The 20,081-nt window shown below is 37.2% G+C and overlaps 1 protein-coding gene across 4 annotated transcripts in view; it reads right to left on the bottom strand.

Annotated features, from left to right (window-relative positions):
• LOC141913396 (C2 domain-containing protein 5-like) overlaps positions 1–17,099 on the bottom strand; it is a 38,033-nt gene extending 20,934 nt beyond the window's left edge. For 3 of the 4 annotated variants that reach the window (XM_074804913.1, XM_074804916.1, XM_074804915.1), the window contains exons 1-16: positions 16,971–17,099; positions 15,060–15,150; positions 14,438–14,524; positions 14,116–14,287; positions 13,188–13,283; positions 12,801–13,017; positions 12,281–12,409; positions 8,574–8,737; positions 5,458–5,549; positions 5,016–5,124; positions 4,523–4,637; positions 3,867–4,070; positions 2,220–2,324; positions 1,278–1,425; positions 780–908; positions 496–558 (exon numbers count right to left, since the gene is read on the bottom strand). In XM_074804913.1, coding sequence (XP_074661014.1) covers positions 496–558; positions 780–908; positions 1,278–1,425; positions 2,220–2,324; positions 3,867–4,070; positions 4,523–4,637; positions 5,016–5,124; positions 5,458–5,549; positions 8,574–8,737; positions 12,281–12,409; positions 12,801–13,017; positions 13,188–13,283; positions 14,116–14,287; positions 14,438–14,524; positions 15,060–15,149 — 1,920 coding nt within the window. In that variant the 5' untranslated portion in view covers position 15,150; positions 16,971–17,099. The remainder of the gene's footprint in view (positions 1–495; positions 559–779; positions 909–1,277; positions 1,426–2,219; positions 2,325–3,866; positions 4,071–4,522; positions 4,638–5,015; positions 5,125–5,457; positions 5,550–8,573; positions 8,738–12,280; positions 12,410–12,800; positions 13,018–13,187; positions 13,284–14,115; positions 14,288–14,437; positions 14,525–15,059; positions 15,151–16,970) is intronic. The other variant, XM_074804917.1, reaches the window with a different exon arrangement.
• Positions 17,100–20,081: the final 2,982 nt, after the last annotated feature.

The following is a 20,081-nucleotide window of genomic DNA, read 5'->3' as shown; positions in this document are numbered from 1 at the left end:
ATAACTGCAAGCAGAATACAAGGCCCAGTTCCACAGTTCGGAGTAGAGTTTGACTCTAGAGAGTTAAAATTAATTCATTTCTGATGTTTTAACTCTAGAATCAAATATTGATTCACAACTGTGGAACTAGATCCAGGGAGTCCCATAAAATGGTGGTCAGTTGGTTACTCATCCATTTTTCAATAATTAACCAGATAATCAATCAGATAAAACTTTGTACTATTCATGAGGCGTCTATTTTCCTACATCATTACTGACCATCATAAATTCAATTCTTTGCATTGATGCAAGGTGATATTTACCTAATTTTCTACATACGAAATAGACATCCTATTATACATCTTGATCACAGAAAATTATACGTAATTAATTGTCTTATCATTCAGAAAATAGATGAGAACGATAACTAACTATCATTTTCTGGGAAACATCGGGATCATCATGGGGTGCACCCAAAATCTGAATACATAAATCAAAAAAATACTGCTTGCCTACCTTTCCAGAAACTTTTGGTAATGCCGGAGTAGGAAGACCAGCTATAAGCGCACCAGTAGCAGTCTGAAATGAAAATAAAACAAAACCTGGAATACTGTCAACACGTTCACTATCCACGTCATCTGCCTGAGACGGGTGAACGGTCCTACTCAAAAGAATTTTGAAAATCTAAGTAATATTTTGTGCATTATAGAGACTTTTGGTTTGTAGGTTTATGAGTTAAAACTGCTTATAGCTTTGTATTCTTAAAGGCACTCGAACACCAGCTGCTGACGGAATCTTACCGCTAAAACAATGATGAGTTCTTCTCCAATAGTGACTTGAACTCGCAGACCAAACAAAGCATTCATTCCTTTAATTTTCAATTTCGACAGTAACTGACTGTGAAGATCGTACTCCATAAACGGTAAACACTGAAAATACATGCAAAAATAAATTACCATATGGACAACAATATATTGAATATTGCACCTTATTATCCCCGACATTGCACATGATCAACCACATAATTGGTTGACAATAAAATAACCTCATAGGTCCGACATCAACATCCACTTTGTATGAAAATTGCTATATCTTGGATGGCATTACATGTTTAACTTCATATATCATATAATACCCCCTGCGTCTGGTGGATATAATAAACTATTGTAAGAATGCTAGAATTTTCAAAATCTGATAAAGGATAGCAAAAATTGTGTTATTTATATCTCCGTGATTTGCTTATTTTGGGGGCTTTAAACTACATGTATATTAAACTATATTTTTTTAATTCTACTCACGTCACTGATCTCTTTGGCATTAGCTTCTGATTTTTCGTCACGTTTTTGTCGACAGATTCGAGCCTGTATCAACGCGCCCTTACCGATGATGGGCAGCTCAGCAGGTGGATCAACCGTCGTGAACAGCACGTCGGGTACTTTTTGCTTTCTGCGAATGAAAAGGTTGAAATTTGTTCGAGTAGAAATTGTTTATTTTCGCGCAGATGACGAGACGAGAAATCAATAATTCAGAGCATGAGGAGTCAGAATTAACCCTTTCCTGCCAGGGTACAGTTTTATGAAGATTTTATGCTTAAAACGGTGAAGTTTGAAATTTTTGTCATCATCGAAAATATGAATTTACAGATTGCAAATTACAGTGTTGCCAGCACCTGGCAAATATATTTCCAGAAACAAAATTCAAGATCGTTCCCCGTACCATAATGCAAAAAACGGCTTTCAGAGCCCATAATGTGATGCCACCTACATTGTTTTTTTATGCTTATGAATAGGTGATGACATCATAGCAACGGCTATGAGCGTTCACGGAGCGATTTTGTTCAGCATCACGGGAGGCTTATGCTGACTTAACTATCGCTCATGAATAAAAACAAAAACATCTTTCTTAAAAATCGTTTATTAGATGTAGTAGAATGGCCGAAAATTTGCGGGAACTTTTTTGTTGAAAGTTTCAATTTCCGGAATTCCGGAAATTTCTGGAAGTCTGACAACACTGAACTTAACCAAAATTTGAGTTAAACTTTATCGTGACACTGAGCTAGGTTTTTTACATGACTGGAGCCATTTTGTGTTGTTTTTTTCAATACTTGTATTATCATTTCTCGATGATAACGAAATATCATTCTTTACGGAGAAATTGAAATCATTGAAATAGGAATATTCCATCGATTTTCAATTCCATCAACCGATTACAAATCACCATATTAAGTGAGGCTCGCTTACCGACAGATGTGACAAGCTGATAGATTAATGGGAAATGGAGCGGTTGACTCGGTATATGGAATGTGACACAGTCCACAATTATTCGTTACTGCGCCATCTTCATTGCTAAAAATACACAAAACAACATTGATAATTTCAAAACAATTTCTTTTATACAGCAATAAAGTCTCATAAGCATGGGGACTGAAAATATTTCACTGAGTTGATACGATATCGAGTTGTCTGTATTCTCGATGCTCACGTGCTCGCAAAATTCCAAGTGGCTTAAGACAAATATTATGAGTACATGTGAATGAAAAGATTAACATATAATGAAGAGCACATCACACACGTATAGTATCCAAAGAAACACTCTGTCTGGAATTCATCATCCGTTGTTCATACTACTATACTGTTGTTCTAGAATTTCTAGGTATGGTTTACATGGCAAGAGCGAAAATACAGGGCCGTAGCCAGGGGGATTTCTGTTTTTTTCGGACAAATGTAGATCAATGCCTTTTAGAAATTCAAGATAAAATACTTTTTAAAACTATAGACAGTGACGGTGGTAAAGTATATTACAGTTAATAACATGTGAATACGTTTTTATTAGAGCATAGATTTTGATGGGTTAAATTTTATTTTTACTAGTCTTTTGATACTAGATTTTATTTCTTCAAAGAAGCTTTAGCGTGGTATCATACACTGGTCCCCCTCTAAAAGGTCTACTAGTATGGGCATCTCGCTGATATAGTCAGAAGCAATAGGCCTATGAAGTGAGTCATCATATTGGCCACTTTAAAAATTTTAAGGAATTTCACAGTGATTTAAGTTATTTCTCTGATTAAGAGATTTGATTTGAGGTGCTTTAAAATATCTAATCAATTTAGAGGGGATATTTTCAAGGAATCAGGAGCAGTATGAAAAACAGAGGATAGAATCTTTATTATCTGTTCCAGTGAAAACAATGAAAAAGAAACAAGCAATTGGAGGACAACAACAACATACAATGAAATGCCAACATAACCCTGAATTCTAATACAGCATCAATAACGAATTTGAAATATGGAAGATTCCTGATTTTATAGACAGCTAACAAATATCATTGTTGGACTTTAGACTTTAACCATCATTTGTGACACATTGCAAAGTTCTACCTCGTCAATTCTTATATTGATTTTTAAATTAATCAAACTAGACCCTGGGTTAAGAATTCAACCGAGAGTTAGTTACGGTACCCAGGAGTAAATTCAGAGATGAAGGTTAAATTCCCAGTAGGGATTCGAACCTGATGGCATCGAGATTGCCACGGTACCAGATATCCTGTTTTATTTTAGCCTGCATTTGTCCATTTATAGTTCTTCTGTGAAATTTGCCTTTGCCTTGACAATCTGATTGGTACCGCATGTTTTCATGCGGTAAATCTGCGCACCCGATCTAGTTTCACAGGGTTTGGTGTTGTGTCCAAGTGTAGCGATGTCATCAGGATCGAATCCCTGCCGAGGGAGGATGGTAGTAGACTAGCTGCGGTCTAGGCCCAGTAAAACATTTTGTAAGTCAGATTTCAGTCAAAATAGGATCAAATTTCGACAATGACAATTATGTGAAAATTGGAGCCAGGAAAATGATGTTTATGTTGGCAAATCATGCTCTTTTATTACCACTCACATGCTGTGAAGATGGCAGGCAGTAAATTGACTAGCCAAATGCACGTCAATATGAAGCTTTTTCTCCTTGTCAAAATGCTGACGATCTAAAGAAGTACTGAGTACAGACCTCTCGGTGACCGGAGGAGGAGGCGGCACTGTTTCTACGAGTCGAAGATTCACAATGGCCGCTGTACCCATCGCTGACAAAACAATCACTTCATCACTATAACATGAAATAGAATATAATATACATGTAAGTCAACTTAAACCTTTGATGTAGATTCAGGCTTTCGCATACAACTGTATGCCGTTAGTGACGTCAGTGTGTGATGTCAGTCATATCAGTATGATTATGGATAGAGTTGTATGCGAAAGCTTACAAGTAAGTGCTCTAATATTATCCAGAGTATCAACGTTTTAAATGGATTTCATTAGTAAGTCAACTTACTACAAAAAAATCATGCTTTTTAGGTTCATGATTATCTAAATTCACTCCACGAGTTTCTGAATACAGGCTTTAATCCGTGGATATTTCGAATGTTTTTTAGCAAAAAAAGATTTACACAAAAAATATACCAAAATTATGGTCGAAATGTTAAATATTCTCTAGCTGTCTTTTCCTAGAAAAAAATTTTAACCCAAAATTTGAAACAATATCATTTGTTTTTTACTTACCATATACTGGTGGATTCAGAATAGCCGACAACAGCATGACATCCCATCGCTCGAGCATGAGATCGAATTTCTGTACGTAGCTCTAACCACCAAGCATCCCTTGTTTCTGGTTCATCTGTGTGGAAAAAAAAAACATCATCTTACACCCTCATGCCACTACGCATGGACAGTCAAAAGTGGTTTATCGATAGGTTTTTACTTTGCTTGTGTTTATCATCAAACAGTTCATTATCATCATAAACCTTTCAAGGTTTATTACTGAGTACCGTTAATTCTTTTTTATGATTATGTAAGGATGGCACTAAGGCCATCCCAAAATAATTGTCAAATAATTTGGGATGGCCCAATGGACCTAATAATAAAAGTATAAGAAATTGATTATTTTAGCCTGACACCAAAATAAGATTTTGCCCGGCAAAAGAGAGGTTTTACTGTATTACTTTACTTACTATCTCATACATAAGAACATATTGAATAAACCTGGATGAATTACCTGGATTGTGGATCCTGTCGAGGAGTTTGACTGATCGAGCCGACACAACACCGCCGTAGTGCCCAATAAATCCCTGCGGAAATGACTTGATCGTAAAAAATGGAAATTCCTGAAAGAAATCGTTTTAAATGAATTGAGATGGACTAGTTCTGACAATCGCTTAAGACGATTGCTGCCGCACTTGGCACTGTTACAGTGAGCGTACGTGCAAAATGTACCAATGAGCATCGAGAATGAAGCACATTGTTCACATTGTGAACCAATCCCGTGTGGCAGAAAGCAAAATAACAAACAGGATCAGCTACAACATAACTCGTAAAGTACGAGTATACTCATAGTCGATAGCGTACAAGTTAAACCAACTGTTAGTCATGCCATCTGGTGGGATAGCTGTTAAGTGGAGATTTCATGATGAACCGATTATTCTACTTGAAAAACGTACCAACATTTCGATACTTTGTTGAGGAAACGGAGGTCGAGGCTGCGATGGTTTACCTCCACCACTACCACTGCCACTACTTCCGGCTTGACTACCTGCTTAAACCAAAACATCATTTCAATTTTACAATCTAAGAAACAGAGATTAAACATGGTTCCCGCAGTTATATGAATAAAAAAGTTCCCAAGTTTTTCCCAAGTATTTCATGGGTGATTTTTCAATTTTCCCAAATGGAAATGAACACATATCGTCATTCAACAGTCAACATTTTAGCGGTGACTGGTTGATAAAGGTGATTTTCAAGGGAAATTGCTGAAGAAAGTTGCCCTTGGCAAATGCAATATGTGAAACGTAATGAATTTCCCAAGTATTTCCCTGGTTTGAGGAAAATTGTTCAAATTCCCAAACTGGGAATTATTATTTCAAAATTCCCAAGTTTTTCCCAATTTCCCTGTTCTGTGGGAACCATGATTAAAATTAAAAGCAGATTTCATTCAAATACGCTCGTGACACCATAGATATTTCGCGGCGTATCAGCAGATTTTTTTCAAGAAAATGAGCACAGAAAGTGAGTATTTCATCAAAGATTCCGTCAGAATCATAATTTCAGTAAAGCATTAGACAGCACTTCGCACTTCATATGGTTCATCAAAATCTAGTTTAACCAAGAATTTCAAAAGGCGTAATCAGCCCGTCAGAGCGGGTCAAAACAGAACATTATAATTATAGCCTTACGTAACCAGGGAAAGTGCACAAATTCATGAACTTATAAAACGAAAAATAAAATACAGCAGTGCGTTGGCCTGTATTTGTGTATTCATACATGCAGTTAAATTAATGATGCGCAAAATACGATACCGCGGTGAGAATTAGTTTCGAATTTGTCTAACATTTTCTTCTCTTTGAGGTCAGCACCAGCAGTGCATTAGTTTCTACTGATATGTAGCTCATGTTTCCTAATGAATATCTCTGAAAAGTGCACTCATTAGCCCTTACAAAGATCAAACTGGGAATCCAAATTTTCCTGATTTTTGCCGACTCTTTTCCAAAAATTCCCTGATTAAATCATATTGCTCATCAGGGTGGATGTTTCTACTTAAGTGCCTCACTGGTCATTAGCAAGAACAAAACACAAAAATTCCCCTAACATTCGAGAAGATTCAGAATTCCCAGATTTTCCTCCCCAGAAAAATGAATCAAGAATTCCGATTTTACCCGATATATAAAAACCTCGAATGCCCTTGCCAAAATTCAGGATAAGCTTTCTAAGATCCGGGAGGAACATAAGGGAGCTTTGAGCTCTGAGGGAGCTTCCGTGAATATTGGATTCACGTTTTTCAGTGTATCAGGAGTCTCTCATTCAGGATTCTAGATCTGCTACGGAGCATAACCTAATGTCAGTGAACTGCAGAATGACTAAAATGGCATCACAGATAATTCATTATGTTAAGCGACACTATATTCAATTTTGAGCCCATCAATCATGAAGAAAAAACTGAGAGAATATTGACTTTTCAAATTAATTCTAATGATAGTTTCGAAAATGGGTTTAAAAAAATGCGCTCAACTGAATACTCGATACAAATTCCGATACCAACACCTAAGCAAAAAATATATCTAATCTAGGCCTACTTAAATCGAATTCAACCTAGCCCTATGATAATAATTACGTAATAGTGTTTCTCGTGAAGGAGTGAAGGATGAAAACATGCAAGGGTAATAAGTATATGATGAAGGTAAAATGTATCGGCATGCTCATTTAAAACATGTACTTAATGCGTCAGAAAAAAAAACACAAGAGACACTCAAGAAATCGTAAATAAGGTATATACATACTACCACAAACAAAGGTTGTACCTTCATCAATAGAAAATGAACGCACAGTTCGCAAACCTAAACCAATAAAAAATTCATTTGATACGAGACGAACTTCTGACGCACTTTTCTAGTGTTCACGTATGAACGAATTGCTAAACAATTGAATAATGAAAAACTGCTGAAATGAAAACCAATTCCTCGGAAGGAGGACAGGAACATCCGGAGGTGCGCAATACGAATGAATCAAGACTAGCGTATTTCGATACATTTTGGAACATCCATTCATTACATAGGCATAAAATTTGAAATTTACGGTGTACAATGTGAAAAAAAGTAATGAGCGAATTAATTATACTGTACCGTGGTACTGTATGCAATTACAATGAGGTCAATCTGGCCAGTAACTGGCCACCCTGCCCATCATAATACCAAGACAAACTACGACACTGGGCAAAACACAACGAAATAACAGTACAGTACATGTATTGACTTATTTTCATTCGACGAAACACAAGGCACAGCCTTTCCGACTGCTATTCCACCAAAACAAAAGCTGGGATAAAATCACAGCATGGTTCACTTGCATAGTCTAGTCTAAGCTCATTTTGGTTCAATATGTACCTATTTCAACGACTTATGACCACCTATGGATATAGGTCATGTGCAATTGGGCGCTGTACAGGTTTGGACCATTCAAAGACCCGGCCACTCATGTTGATAGCCAATCTTACAATTCTAGACTTAATATTTATGACCACGTTTCAGACCAAAGTCATGACCGCTACAGGGAACAGTACTTGGATATACTTTCGAATATTGCGTTGAATAGGCCTGCCTCCATAGTGTGTAATAAATGAATGGTCCCATACGTATTTGACATGACTAACGCAAACTTCTCTGTGATAACATAATCAATACAGATCAGATATACACAGGTATACAACCAATCGTGATACAAAGCATAAAAAACTACATATACCAAATCATTGAACAAATTAACATGCTCAAATTCTCTCCGCGAAGATAAAAACACAATAATATAACAATATTTATTTTCATCGTCTATATATATCTCATAAAATGACTTGCTTTTCAAAAAAATAAATTTTGAAGATGAAAAATAAATGCGAAATTGCTTGGAAAAATTACAGAATATTTCTTTTCTTACTATCAAATGAAAAAATATCAAAACAATTGTTAGATTCAAGATATTTTTGTAGAATTCAGAAGAGAGCTGTGGCAATCATGGAAAGATAAAAGGGAGGTTTGTTCAGCATGCATCGTATAGAAAAATGTCGTACCTTTAGGCGGAGTGCTTAGATCAGAATCTGAAGAACGCCGTACTAGGACGGGCATAGCCGGCATCTTACCAGGAATGGGTGAATGACTAGTTACAACCGGCGCCGTCAGAGGAGTCAACATTGTCGGCGAATTAGGAGCTTCGACATCTTCAGGCAACGGAAAACTGAAACATTTCAAGAGACTTACTATATAAAATTATCTTGCGCTACATTATCTGCCCATAGTGAAGAGGTTAAGAAAAGATTCAAATAAGGCCACACCAAAAACAAAATCCTGTTTCTCGGGCGGGGCAATCACCAAAATGGGTGGGCAGGTAGGGAATTTTCTTTTCTTTTTATAGAAAAAATTTTTTTGGCAAACTTTTGAAAATGGGGTTGGTCGCCGTAAATACTTTTTACGGGACCAATTTTTAGTCAGGAATATGGTTAACAGCTAGTAGATAAACCGCAATGATAAAAGGCTATTGAAAACTATTTCCAGAATCAAATTGTTAAATCCAATGTAATAAAATATTTTTACAATGTTGATCTCAGTGCGACATCACGATTTGATTAACCCTTACATTACCAGTCTCGCCACGGAAGCGGCCATTCAGGAACCGGTCTCGCCGTTTGGCGAGATACGGACATTGCGAAATTTTGATGTTCCTTCATGAAAAATCAGCTATGGTGTTAGATATAGCGCCTCGCAACTGAAGCAGCATGAATTCCTGAACCAATTGCGACCAAGAAAGGTATCTGAAATTGCTTCTCAAGAATATATAGCAATCACAACGATTACAACCCGGAAGTAGATTTTGTACGAATGGAAACTGGTTTTGATTGACTATTTCGATATTATGAAGAGTATAAAAGGATCATCTTGTCTCATAAATTGAGCGCAGATAATATTAGAGGAATCTTTATGGATTCAGACTCGAGTGCAAGTGATTTAGATGCTGAATGGGGGTGCAAATCTTAAGACAGTGCTGATGAAATCGACTCGCCTGAAAGTGAACACAGCAGTATTCCAAAAATTTTATCATTCAAAATATCTTTTACGTAACCCAAGTGTCCAGAACCTAGCTAAAAATGGTAGGAATAGAAACTAGAGACAAAACTGTACAACTTTTTCATTAAAAGTAAGGGGATATCTTTATTCAGTAAAAATCTAGTTGTTTGAAAATTGGACCTATTTTCACCAAAATTCCTAGAAATTAATACGGTTCCTGAGGACTCGATTTTGAATAAGAATCCGGTAACGTAAGGGTTAAAAAGAAAATAAATTGCCCATGGGCAAAGTCTGGTTTACCTTGAAAACTGGGGCCTGCTTGGCTTATGAAAAATCTTTTTAATTTGTGAATTCAAATTTCTATTATTTCATTTTTTCTTACTGAAGGAATTATTTTGTAGTCAAATCAAAGCCAAAAATAAACATTTGTTTACGGTCCACGTCCAAAATTTCGTAGGGTACAGGTAGGCAGGGAAACTATTTTATATTTGGAAAAAATGTATTTGAAAATACATGTATAAAATTCAAATCACAAATCAGATGGTGGCTAAATATTGAGTCTTGACAACTTTTTCCGATGTATGGCCGCGGAAGCTATGTAACATACCGGTACCGTAATAAAAATTTGGCGTATGTAAGTAGATCGTTTCAAATCATGGATTTTACCACTAAAATATTCAGACCTCCACCTATTACTTATAGTTTGCTGCTAAGTATTTTCAGGTCACCAGAAATTAACACTGTTTTGCTTAACAAAAATTTACTAAATTACAAAAATTACAAAACTTTTTTCAAAAGCACGCTCTACCGCGTAGCAGCTCGTCGTTCTTTGTACAAGGTGGTTGGCTCACGACTTTTCATGCTTCTGTGAATGAGACCATGAAATGGCCCAAAAATGCATATCCGGCGATTGAATTTTCAAAAATTTTTTCAGAAAAAAGCCTCCCCACTGAAAAATCCCTTCTGTAGCCTCTTACACATCAGACAAACTAATCGGCAAAGTTAAATGAAATCCATGTCAGGATAAAACAAGAGCCCCAAGGGGCACTATGGCCAGCCTGTCAGCTTTTCATAAAATGGCAAATGATGATGCATTCTGTGGGTTAAATTTGTCAAAATACACTCCCAGCTCAGAGTCAATACCTAATAATTTACACAATACAATCGTAGAATACAAAAGTAGCACAGACAGCGACTGGATCTGGAACAAATACCTCAGATAAATCTTTTCCCTTGGTCTTATTGATTTTAATGCGGAATAGAATTGAATTTTCTGAAATTTGCTCAATACAACAAAATTGAAGTGGATGTTCTATTTGTTTAATAAAGTAAAATTGAATTGGATTTGATTTTTTTTGCGGAATAAAATTTGATTGAATTTGTAGTTTGAGCACATGGCTAATTAGCATATCAAGGTCATCTATCCGCTTTAAGAAAAAGCTATTTTTCCCGGACTTTGTACAATGGTCAATGATATTTTCTGTAGCGCTAATAAAAATATTCCTCCCAAAAACCAAATCAACTAAAGCTTTCACAGAAATTGATCTTGAAATACAATTTAAGATCTTAAAATAAAACCCGGAAGTAAAACGGTAGACGATACCGCGGGTTCACATGAACACCTGCTGATTTCTGCGGCTAAGCCAATCATAGAGGAGTCTTTGCTTTCTGATTGGCTTTTCATAACCAATATTTTTGCGATCAGATTAAATTTGACGTGGCCCTCTTTCAAAATTTAGCTACGTAGAGTTTGGAGAATGGATAATGCTTTAATGAATGATTTTTATGAATATATGCTCAGTTGCACAGTAAAAGAGCCTTTGCTCTGGAAACCATGTCATTTAAATTCGCTCCATTTGTATAGTAATAGGCTCAGCCTAAGGCTGGCCTAAAAAAACTGCCTTCTAGAGAGCGATTACCGTATATAAGCGACTAAACTTGTCAAACTGATCAGTTCAGCACTTTTACTAGTAACAACCAAACATAGCGTGGTTTCCCATAATTACATCAAAAGTGCTGGCATTCCCAAAACAACCAATCAGAGCGTGGGTTTTCCATAATCAAGTCAGCGCACTCGACATAGCAGTGCCATGCCGTCATCCCATAGTCTAGCCATAATTATTCAAGGAATTCTGTCAATTTTTTACATCCAATGACGGAAATAAACTTGATCTAACATTCAATGGTACAAACAAGTTGTATACTGCGAAAAGCGTAGACATTATGTTGTTACAGAGAAAAATGAATGTTAAAAATTTGACATGACATCATTTGAACAAAGTGTCTTTCACTATGCGAAACCGACCACAAAAAGGGTCAGTAGGCAATTAAATTTTATTCCGAAAATGATTATTTGAAACGACGAAATATCGGGTCGGTTGGGCCTGAGGAACAGGGTTTTCTTTTGGTGTGGCCTAATAATCAACTGCACAAGACCCTCAATGTATAAACCTACTGCCATCAGTTCTTTCAAAAAGGATACTCACTTTCATAGAACAAATAGAAAATGGGGGAAAGATTATCACATAAAGAATCTATTAGAGCATCATTTTTACTGAAGGAGAATTTCTATGTAAGTTCACAGTATTGGAGATCGAATTTAGAGAAGCCAGGAGGAGAGATAACAACAAGGTCCAGGTGATAAACAGATAGACAACTGGCTGAATCCGATCTCATTACGGTAAATCTACTCGAACATTAATCACAGTATACTTACTCTCTACTCATGACCGGCGATGAACTGTGAGGACTCAATAATTGTGTCGATTTCGTCATGTGCACAGCAGTTCCGATTCCACGCACAACAATACCGGATTCACCTTCCAAATCAAAACACTGTCTGTACCTGAAGAATTCACATAAGCAACGAGCTATCAATGATGTTCAAGCACGAATGAAGCTGCAGACCCAGATACCAAACAGCGAATACCCAGTACTCAATTGGAAATCTCAAGACCTCAACACTCTTTGGTTAACTCAGGATAATGGCCGAGTATATGAGCCTTGAGATTACTAGAATCGGAAATGATGAATAGAGAATATAAATAATCAATAGCTAACTATACGCGTACAATGTGAGATGATGCTCTCTAGTGAGAAACTGAAACGTTGCGCCTCATACATTTCATAAATATCTCCAAATACAAATACAAATAACTTTTAATAACAAAACGAGTAAAATGTAGTAGCAACTGGAGGACATATCATAGGGCAGTACTTAAACGGCATACACTTACCCGATTACAGCATTCCCTCCGAGTTCGAGAACTTTAAGTCCGATACGTCGCTGTAAAGCTCCCGAGAGTTGAGAGAACAAGCGTTGTCGAGCTTCATTGGACGCTCGCGGAGTTCGAATCTTATCAATCCACTGATACTCCGGATCATCATTGACGACCAACTCCTCAATAAAACCCAACATGTTGTGGATGACGTGACCTTGCGGAACTCCTGGCGCTGAACAGTTTAAAAAAAATGTGTACATTCAAATTAGGAGATAATTCTTAATGGAAATATTATACTCTATTACCAGAGATTACATATAATATGGTAGTGATTAATGCTCTCTTAAGTGAAACCTTATTTTCTACCAGAATCAATTTCTGCCATAAAATAACGCCACTTACTGCAATATATTTGAACTCCACACGAGGATTGTCGAAACTTGTTAAAATCAGTGAATAGATCTACTTTGACGATAACATTCAATTCTCCTCGAATTCCTAAAAAAAGTAACAAGCAAATCTTTTATTGTTAAACCGTCTTGATGCTAGTTCCTTAAGGTATTACTAATGACTACAGCTTATAGACTACACTTGCCTCGGGTCTCACGGGACAGATACCTTTTCCTCCGAGGCAAGTGAATTCCAGAGCACTAGGAAGCAATGAGGCATCAGGTGAATATGAGGAAGGAAAGATTTGAAATATTTTGTCGATGATAATCTTATCTGAGACAATAGGCCCAGTGGCAAACACTCTACTATTGCTATTTTCCTGATTCACCACCAAGGGAGATAAAAACATGAAAGACAGATGGGTTCAGTGACCACTCAACTAAGCCACCCGCAGCCTTACTTGTCCCTCCCTATAACCAATCTAACAAAAGTCAAGACTAAAGCCCACAGTAGGAGTAACTATGTTTCGAGCCTGGGCATAGTAGTTGCATAGTCAAGGCTTAGATTTAAGATCAGTCTGAGGACAACTAGGTTCAGTAAACATCTAAAACTCAAAGACAAGTCTTGCGTAAGACCATTTTAAACTTAACCCTTTCAGTGCATCTACACCGCACTGCAGTGTGTAAATGTAATTTGTTTTTATCTCTTTTGAAAGATGGCAGCACCTGTCAAACATAGTGAAATTAATAACTAACGATACACTGAACCACAGTGCCGATGCACTTACAGTGGTATTCCCGTTATTCAACACACTACGGTGGAATTTTTCAAAATTTTCAAATTATCCTCAGCACTGTAGGGTATTAATTAGTCAGCACTGGAAGGGTTAAGTCACGATCGCGCGTCTGCGGCTACTTTTCTCTATAAAATCATTGTTTACCGTGCATGGTGTCGTACAGTGGAAACCAGCCACTAATCACAGAAGTCGTCTCTTTCGCTAACAATGGGTTTAAATCGATATAGATTTTACCGATAGCGTCGTGCGCGCTGTACGTGTCGTGGTCTAACACTCGGATTTGTAATGGCTCATCTTGTAGTTCTTGATCATCGACCTATGAATTAACGTAAAGAGAACGAGTTTAATGACCCAGTCCCGCAGTGCTGGATCCAGTTTCACAAAAAGGATTAACTCCATAATTGATTCAAGCCGAAATTATATTGATCAAACTCATTGATACCGCTCTGAAGGATTTTCCTATTACCTCAAACTTGAACCACTCAGAATTCCAGTTTGGATTCAATGACTTGCGAAATACATCCGTTTTAAAAACTGTATTGCTGAATCTCACCTGTAAAAATGATGAACATGAATGTTTTTGACTTTTTGGGAGAATTTAGCTAATGTGTTCGCGGCTGCAACAGTCGCCTACCAGCTTAGAGGGCCACTATGAACCTAATTAACAAAAATATAACAAGCCTATTCATTTTCATGAAAATTTCATGCTTTTTGGGCGATGCCATCATAATCATAGAATACAAAATGAGCTACAGCTTGGCAATTGATTGCGGATACAAAATATGAATAGGTACATGTACCGATAAAAAATACAGCCAACCAATTGTGGATTCGTTTAAAATTCAACTCCCCAGTGGGGCAGAATCATTATGCTATGCGTGTTATTATGTCCCACGACAGCGCTTACAATTATCGAATATCAACCCATGTGTTAAGATCAATGGACATTTTCAAAAAACCTTTTACACATCAACGCATGGCCCTGTATGATATGTTAAAGATCCCTTCTCAAACTATGTATACCCATTGCCAAATTCATGAATGTTGGATGAGGGAACCTGCCTAACAATGGCCACATCTAATTATACCTCAGCAAATGCATCTGTAAGCTCACTCGCTCTGTCCATAATCGGAAGATCACGGGCTGCCAAAACTCGTACTTTCAACTTCGCTGGCATTCTGAAATGATAAAAAGTATATAAATATATATATATATATATATATATATATATACGTCGCAAATAATGTCCTTCTCTCACCATGCGCGACGTATATTTACGTCACAAATATATTCATTTACTACAATTGCTGGTGTGGTGAGTCACTACGCTGCTGGTGTATAGACGTACTAAATGATCGTCTGCTTCAGTTTAGTTACACTATTTACTCAAAGATGGCGAATCAGTGCCTCAAATACTGAACTGAATCAAAGTAAATTTATGCTTGAGTGACAACATGCACCACTTTGCGCGCGAAACAAGAAGGCACGTGCATGAGTTTTTTTGTTCGATATTTGGTGGTCAATTATAAGGGAGAAACTGATAAGTAATCAGACAGTCAATTACTACATGATAACAATACAAAAAACGTGCTGGAAATGAATCATTACAAGTTATTCGATCAAAATCCATTGATCGTTCCACAAATCGATCAAAAAATCGATCAATAATTATTGGTGATCAATTTCTGATTTAAACGATTTGATTCTAAACAATACCATCTGATAGCTGAGGACCTTAGCTTTACAAATATAAATGGTTTGTAGGAGTGATTATTAGTATTTTCTGAGATCTAAATAAAAACACGAAAATATGTCAAAATATGGGAAAATGCTCTGGTGAGGGCGCGTTACATTACCTGTGATCCAAATCTATAAAAAATTCACTTCAATCCCTATATAGTTCCCAGTGGCTCAATCTCATTAATGATTCCACTAAAACACCTAAATTACGCACATACAAACTGTTTAAGAAAGGCTTTTATCCTGAAAATTATCTTCATCAAAAATTCCAAAATAGAAAAGAACTATCTAAACTCAGAGTCTCTAGCCAATCCCTTCAAATAGAAAAAGGCCGACACTCTCGCCCTCCTATAGCTCCTAAATGTAGAACCTGTCCCCTGTGCCTCAGCTCATCAATATAGAGAATGAAGAACACTTTCTCGTCCATTGCCCAACACTCTGTTCCACCCATATAGGCCTACCTGTTTTTGAACGAATAACTGATATCGCTCCCCCTTTCTCTGAACTCTCCGACAATGACAAATTCCTCTTCCTAATTGAATATAACAACAATGACAGTGAAATAGGTGACATATCCTCTCAACTGGTCAACGAGCTTTGCCTCCAAAGAAAAACCCATCTCAACCCATCCTTATATATATATATATATATATATATATATATATATATATATATATATATATACACGTATTTGGGTCTGCCTTCAACCTTATATATTACTCACTACTTGATAAAGTGTCAGATTACATGTTTATAACTTAATCTTATATAATATCTTTCATCTCATAATCTTCATGTAATATCCATCATTCTTCCAACATGCCTATATGTATTATCTTAATTTCTGGGTCTCCCTGTATTATACCTTGTATGTTGTTATTGAATAACAGTGTAAGCGCCTGTTTGTTTCTATTGTTCAAATGTGTTTGTTTGTTTTTTACTCTTTCTCTCTTGTTAATTGTCAGTATCTTTTTGAGTTTTATTTTATTGCCATGTCTGTCTCATGTAATCTCTGTAAATTATAAGGACGCAATAAATTTTGAATTGAATTGTGTGGTAGCGAAGAGGTTAAAAATAATCTACCCCAAAATCCAAAAAACTAACTTGAAAAATGAAAGAACAGCTGACGAGGCGTTCGTGATTTAGATTTCATCCTCAGTACATAATTCCATTCCAAATTTCAATAAATAAAGAACGTTTAATTTTAATTTGAATTGACAAAAGTGAAATATCATCTTTGCTCAAATCTAGCACGTACTTCACCGTTGTCCAGTATTGATATTATCGAGCAATAATGAGCATTTCAAAGCGTCTCCAGTCGTATTTTGAGAGAATATATCCGCAACAGGCTAGATTAATTTTCTAAATATGCACTGATTAATTAACGGGACTCAGAGTAAGAGCTTGCCGATATTTCAAATACCTCAAAACCTAGTTTCGTAATCTGTAATCCACGGTTATGGCGTATTACACTAAAATCCGGAGAAAGGATTCGTCTTTAGACTGGTTGCCTGTCCAATCTGCGCCACCTGCATAAGAAATTAAAGCTTACCGGTGATTTTGAATGGAGACATCTTATAGAATACACCGTCCCAAGGTAGGGTACCGCGGTAGCCAGTCTGCTCGTGTCCAGCCATAAAGACAAACAAAGAAACATGCTAAAATCTGGGTGCATGTAGTCAAAAGGCTCGCATTATTTTGTGGGGGTATTTGTCACGCGTCCCGCACGAACGGAGCAAACTAAATCATGCGTTGATTGCGACTAGACTTTCCACCGAACCGAAAATGCGCTAATTAAAATCGCCGAAACAGATCAGAAAAGCGAAATAATAGACGAACTCCCTGACCGATATCTCACAATAGTGGGAACCAACAATCCTGAAGTTTCGAGTTTTCTCTGCCCTAAAATTCATAATTCATAATTCCCTTTATTTATTTATTTCTTTTTTTAAACGTAACGACTCTTATATTCTTTTCTCAAACAGGACACAAAGTTCTGCGAGGCACACAGCCTCTAGTCCACACACAGTAGTCTCCGGGGCACACAGCCCTCCAGCCCGCACACAGCAGGCAAACAAACAGGACACACAGTCCTGCGAGGCACACAGCCTCTAATCCACACACAGTAGAATCTGGGGCACACAGCCCTCCAGCCCGCACACAGCAGGCCAAACAGGACGCATAGTCATGCGAGGCACACAGCCTCTAATCCACACACAGTAGAATCTGGGGCACACAGCCCTCCAGCCCGCACACAGCAGGCCAAACAGGACGCACAGTCCAACAGCGAGGAAAACCAATGCCAAACTGACTAACAAAATGGTAAGATAAGATAACCTTATTCGTCTCCATGACTAAAAACGATAGTATAAGGCGGTAATAACCAATAAATCTCAATTGATGTATATAAATTATCACTGTTCAATGTGCAGACGAGATTAAATCTTTAATTATATATCACATTTGAGAGAAAATTAGCTAGTCTGGTAGTCAAGTTATTGGTATTCAAAAGTTCACTATATTTGAGTACATTAGGGCGTTTCCAATATCCGGTAGTTATTCTTGTCTGTTACGTTTATTCTTTTTACACACAAAAATACAATGGAATTCGTCACCTTTGTTTATACTGGTCACACAATAACGCGTGGACCCTTGACTTCGTCACTTCTGTATTGACTGGTTGCTGGCCAAGCCACACATATCCAAGTCCGCACTGATTAAAAATATTCTCAACGATTATAATCCACTTCGAATTGAATTGATTTTGGAGCTTAGGGTGAAGGAGTATTGTGCTGAGCTTGGTGTTGTTATAGTCGTTAACGAGTCTAGTCCAATAGCTTACAATGCGGGATTTCACTGCGATTTCGATCGGATAGCGGCCAAGCTCACCATATATTGTTGCTGATGGCGTTGTTTCCTTAACACATAATACGTGTTAAAGGAAATAAAGATGTAGCGATTCCAGTAATTTCAGGTCTTCGAACCCCCACACTTCGGCTCCGTATAACATGATGGGAAGAACTGTCGCATCAAATAATTTCAATTGTAAATCAATCGGTAGATTTTAGTTTTCGACATTTATGAATCAAGGCGAACATAGAGCGCCTTGCCTTGTTAAAGAGCTCTTTTCTGGCTTTATATAAAAGTTGCCATTCTTTTGAAAGATGACACCAAGGTAAGGGTATTCATCTGTTATCTCCTCAGGTTCGTTTCTAAAACTAAACTGATAGTGGTAATCGGCGTTGCGGACACTTTGGGTAAAAATCATAATTTTTGTTTTTGCGACATTCACTAAAAGTTGTCGGAACGATAAGATAGAGTCTCCGTCTCTCCGCAGCGCCACGTAGTGAGAATAGTGACACTAGTTGCGTTTGCTGAAGTGCCATCCTGTAACGTTTGGACGTTGTAATGACGCCGGCTCGGCTCATACACGCTTGCCTGTAAGGACTGTTCCGATGGCGTTTCGAATACGGTTCCCACACCGATACATTGGAATTGCCGTGTTCCTGTAGGTAAAAGAAGTGTTTAGCCAACCGAAATACATGCAGTGGAACAAATGCAGGTTATGATAACGAGGGTCAACTGAAGTGCATGTATCACCCCTGATATCCACCGTTCGCAGCGTGAAATTTGGACGGTCAGTTTCGTTTCTAATTCCTGTGTGTGTATTCTCAACTTGTGAAGTGTCGACGATTAGCCTTTGATTGAGATTGTGCTGATAAAATGCTTAATCTGTGGTGTTTGTAGTTTTATTTTCAAGTTTCTGGTGAAACTGAACACATGTGAAGTCTGATATTCACTAATCACAATGATTGGTGATCGTCTGGGGTTTTACGGTTCAGGCAGCATAATGATACCTGCATTAATTCAGATAGCGTTTAGAATCATTAAACATATCGTAAATAAAAACAATATTCTAAACTGGTGTGTTTAAATCCTGTCCGTTATGACCATGTTTTGTATACGTAGACGTTTCGTTTCGGGGTTGTCATTGATCTGATCCTCATCAAAAGTGAAGGCTCGAACCCAACTTATGTCGGCTTTTTGAATCGTAGGTTCTGTATCTATTTTTTGTAGCATTGTCGTTGCCGTTTTCATTCGTCTGAATTACGAGCCTTATCTTGTCTGCTTCCCTTTGATTTCTGTGTTTTAACGCTTGCACAACCCGTTCTATTGGCGATACTTTTGCAGTGAGAATCACCAACATGGGCTATTGAAGTATTGACTGAGAAACCCGTAAGCTTTCTATGATTCTAAATCATTCATTTAACATTTATCCTAAATTAAGCGCCGTTCCTTTTTGTTCTGTATTGATTTAGAATAAAAACATTTAATGTACATACGTACAATTGATTATGATATCTAACGG

Source organism: Tubulanus polymorphus, chromosome 11, assembly GCF_964204645.1.
Source record: "Tubulanus polymorphus chromosome 11, tnTubPoly1.2, whole genome shotgun sequence".
NCBI classification, from domain to species: Eukaryota; Metazoa; Nemertea; class Palaeonemertea; order Tubulaniformes; family Tubulanidae; genus Tubulanus; species Tubulanus polymorphus.
This window is presented reverse-complemented; position numbering and strand designations above follow the sequence as displayed.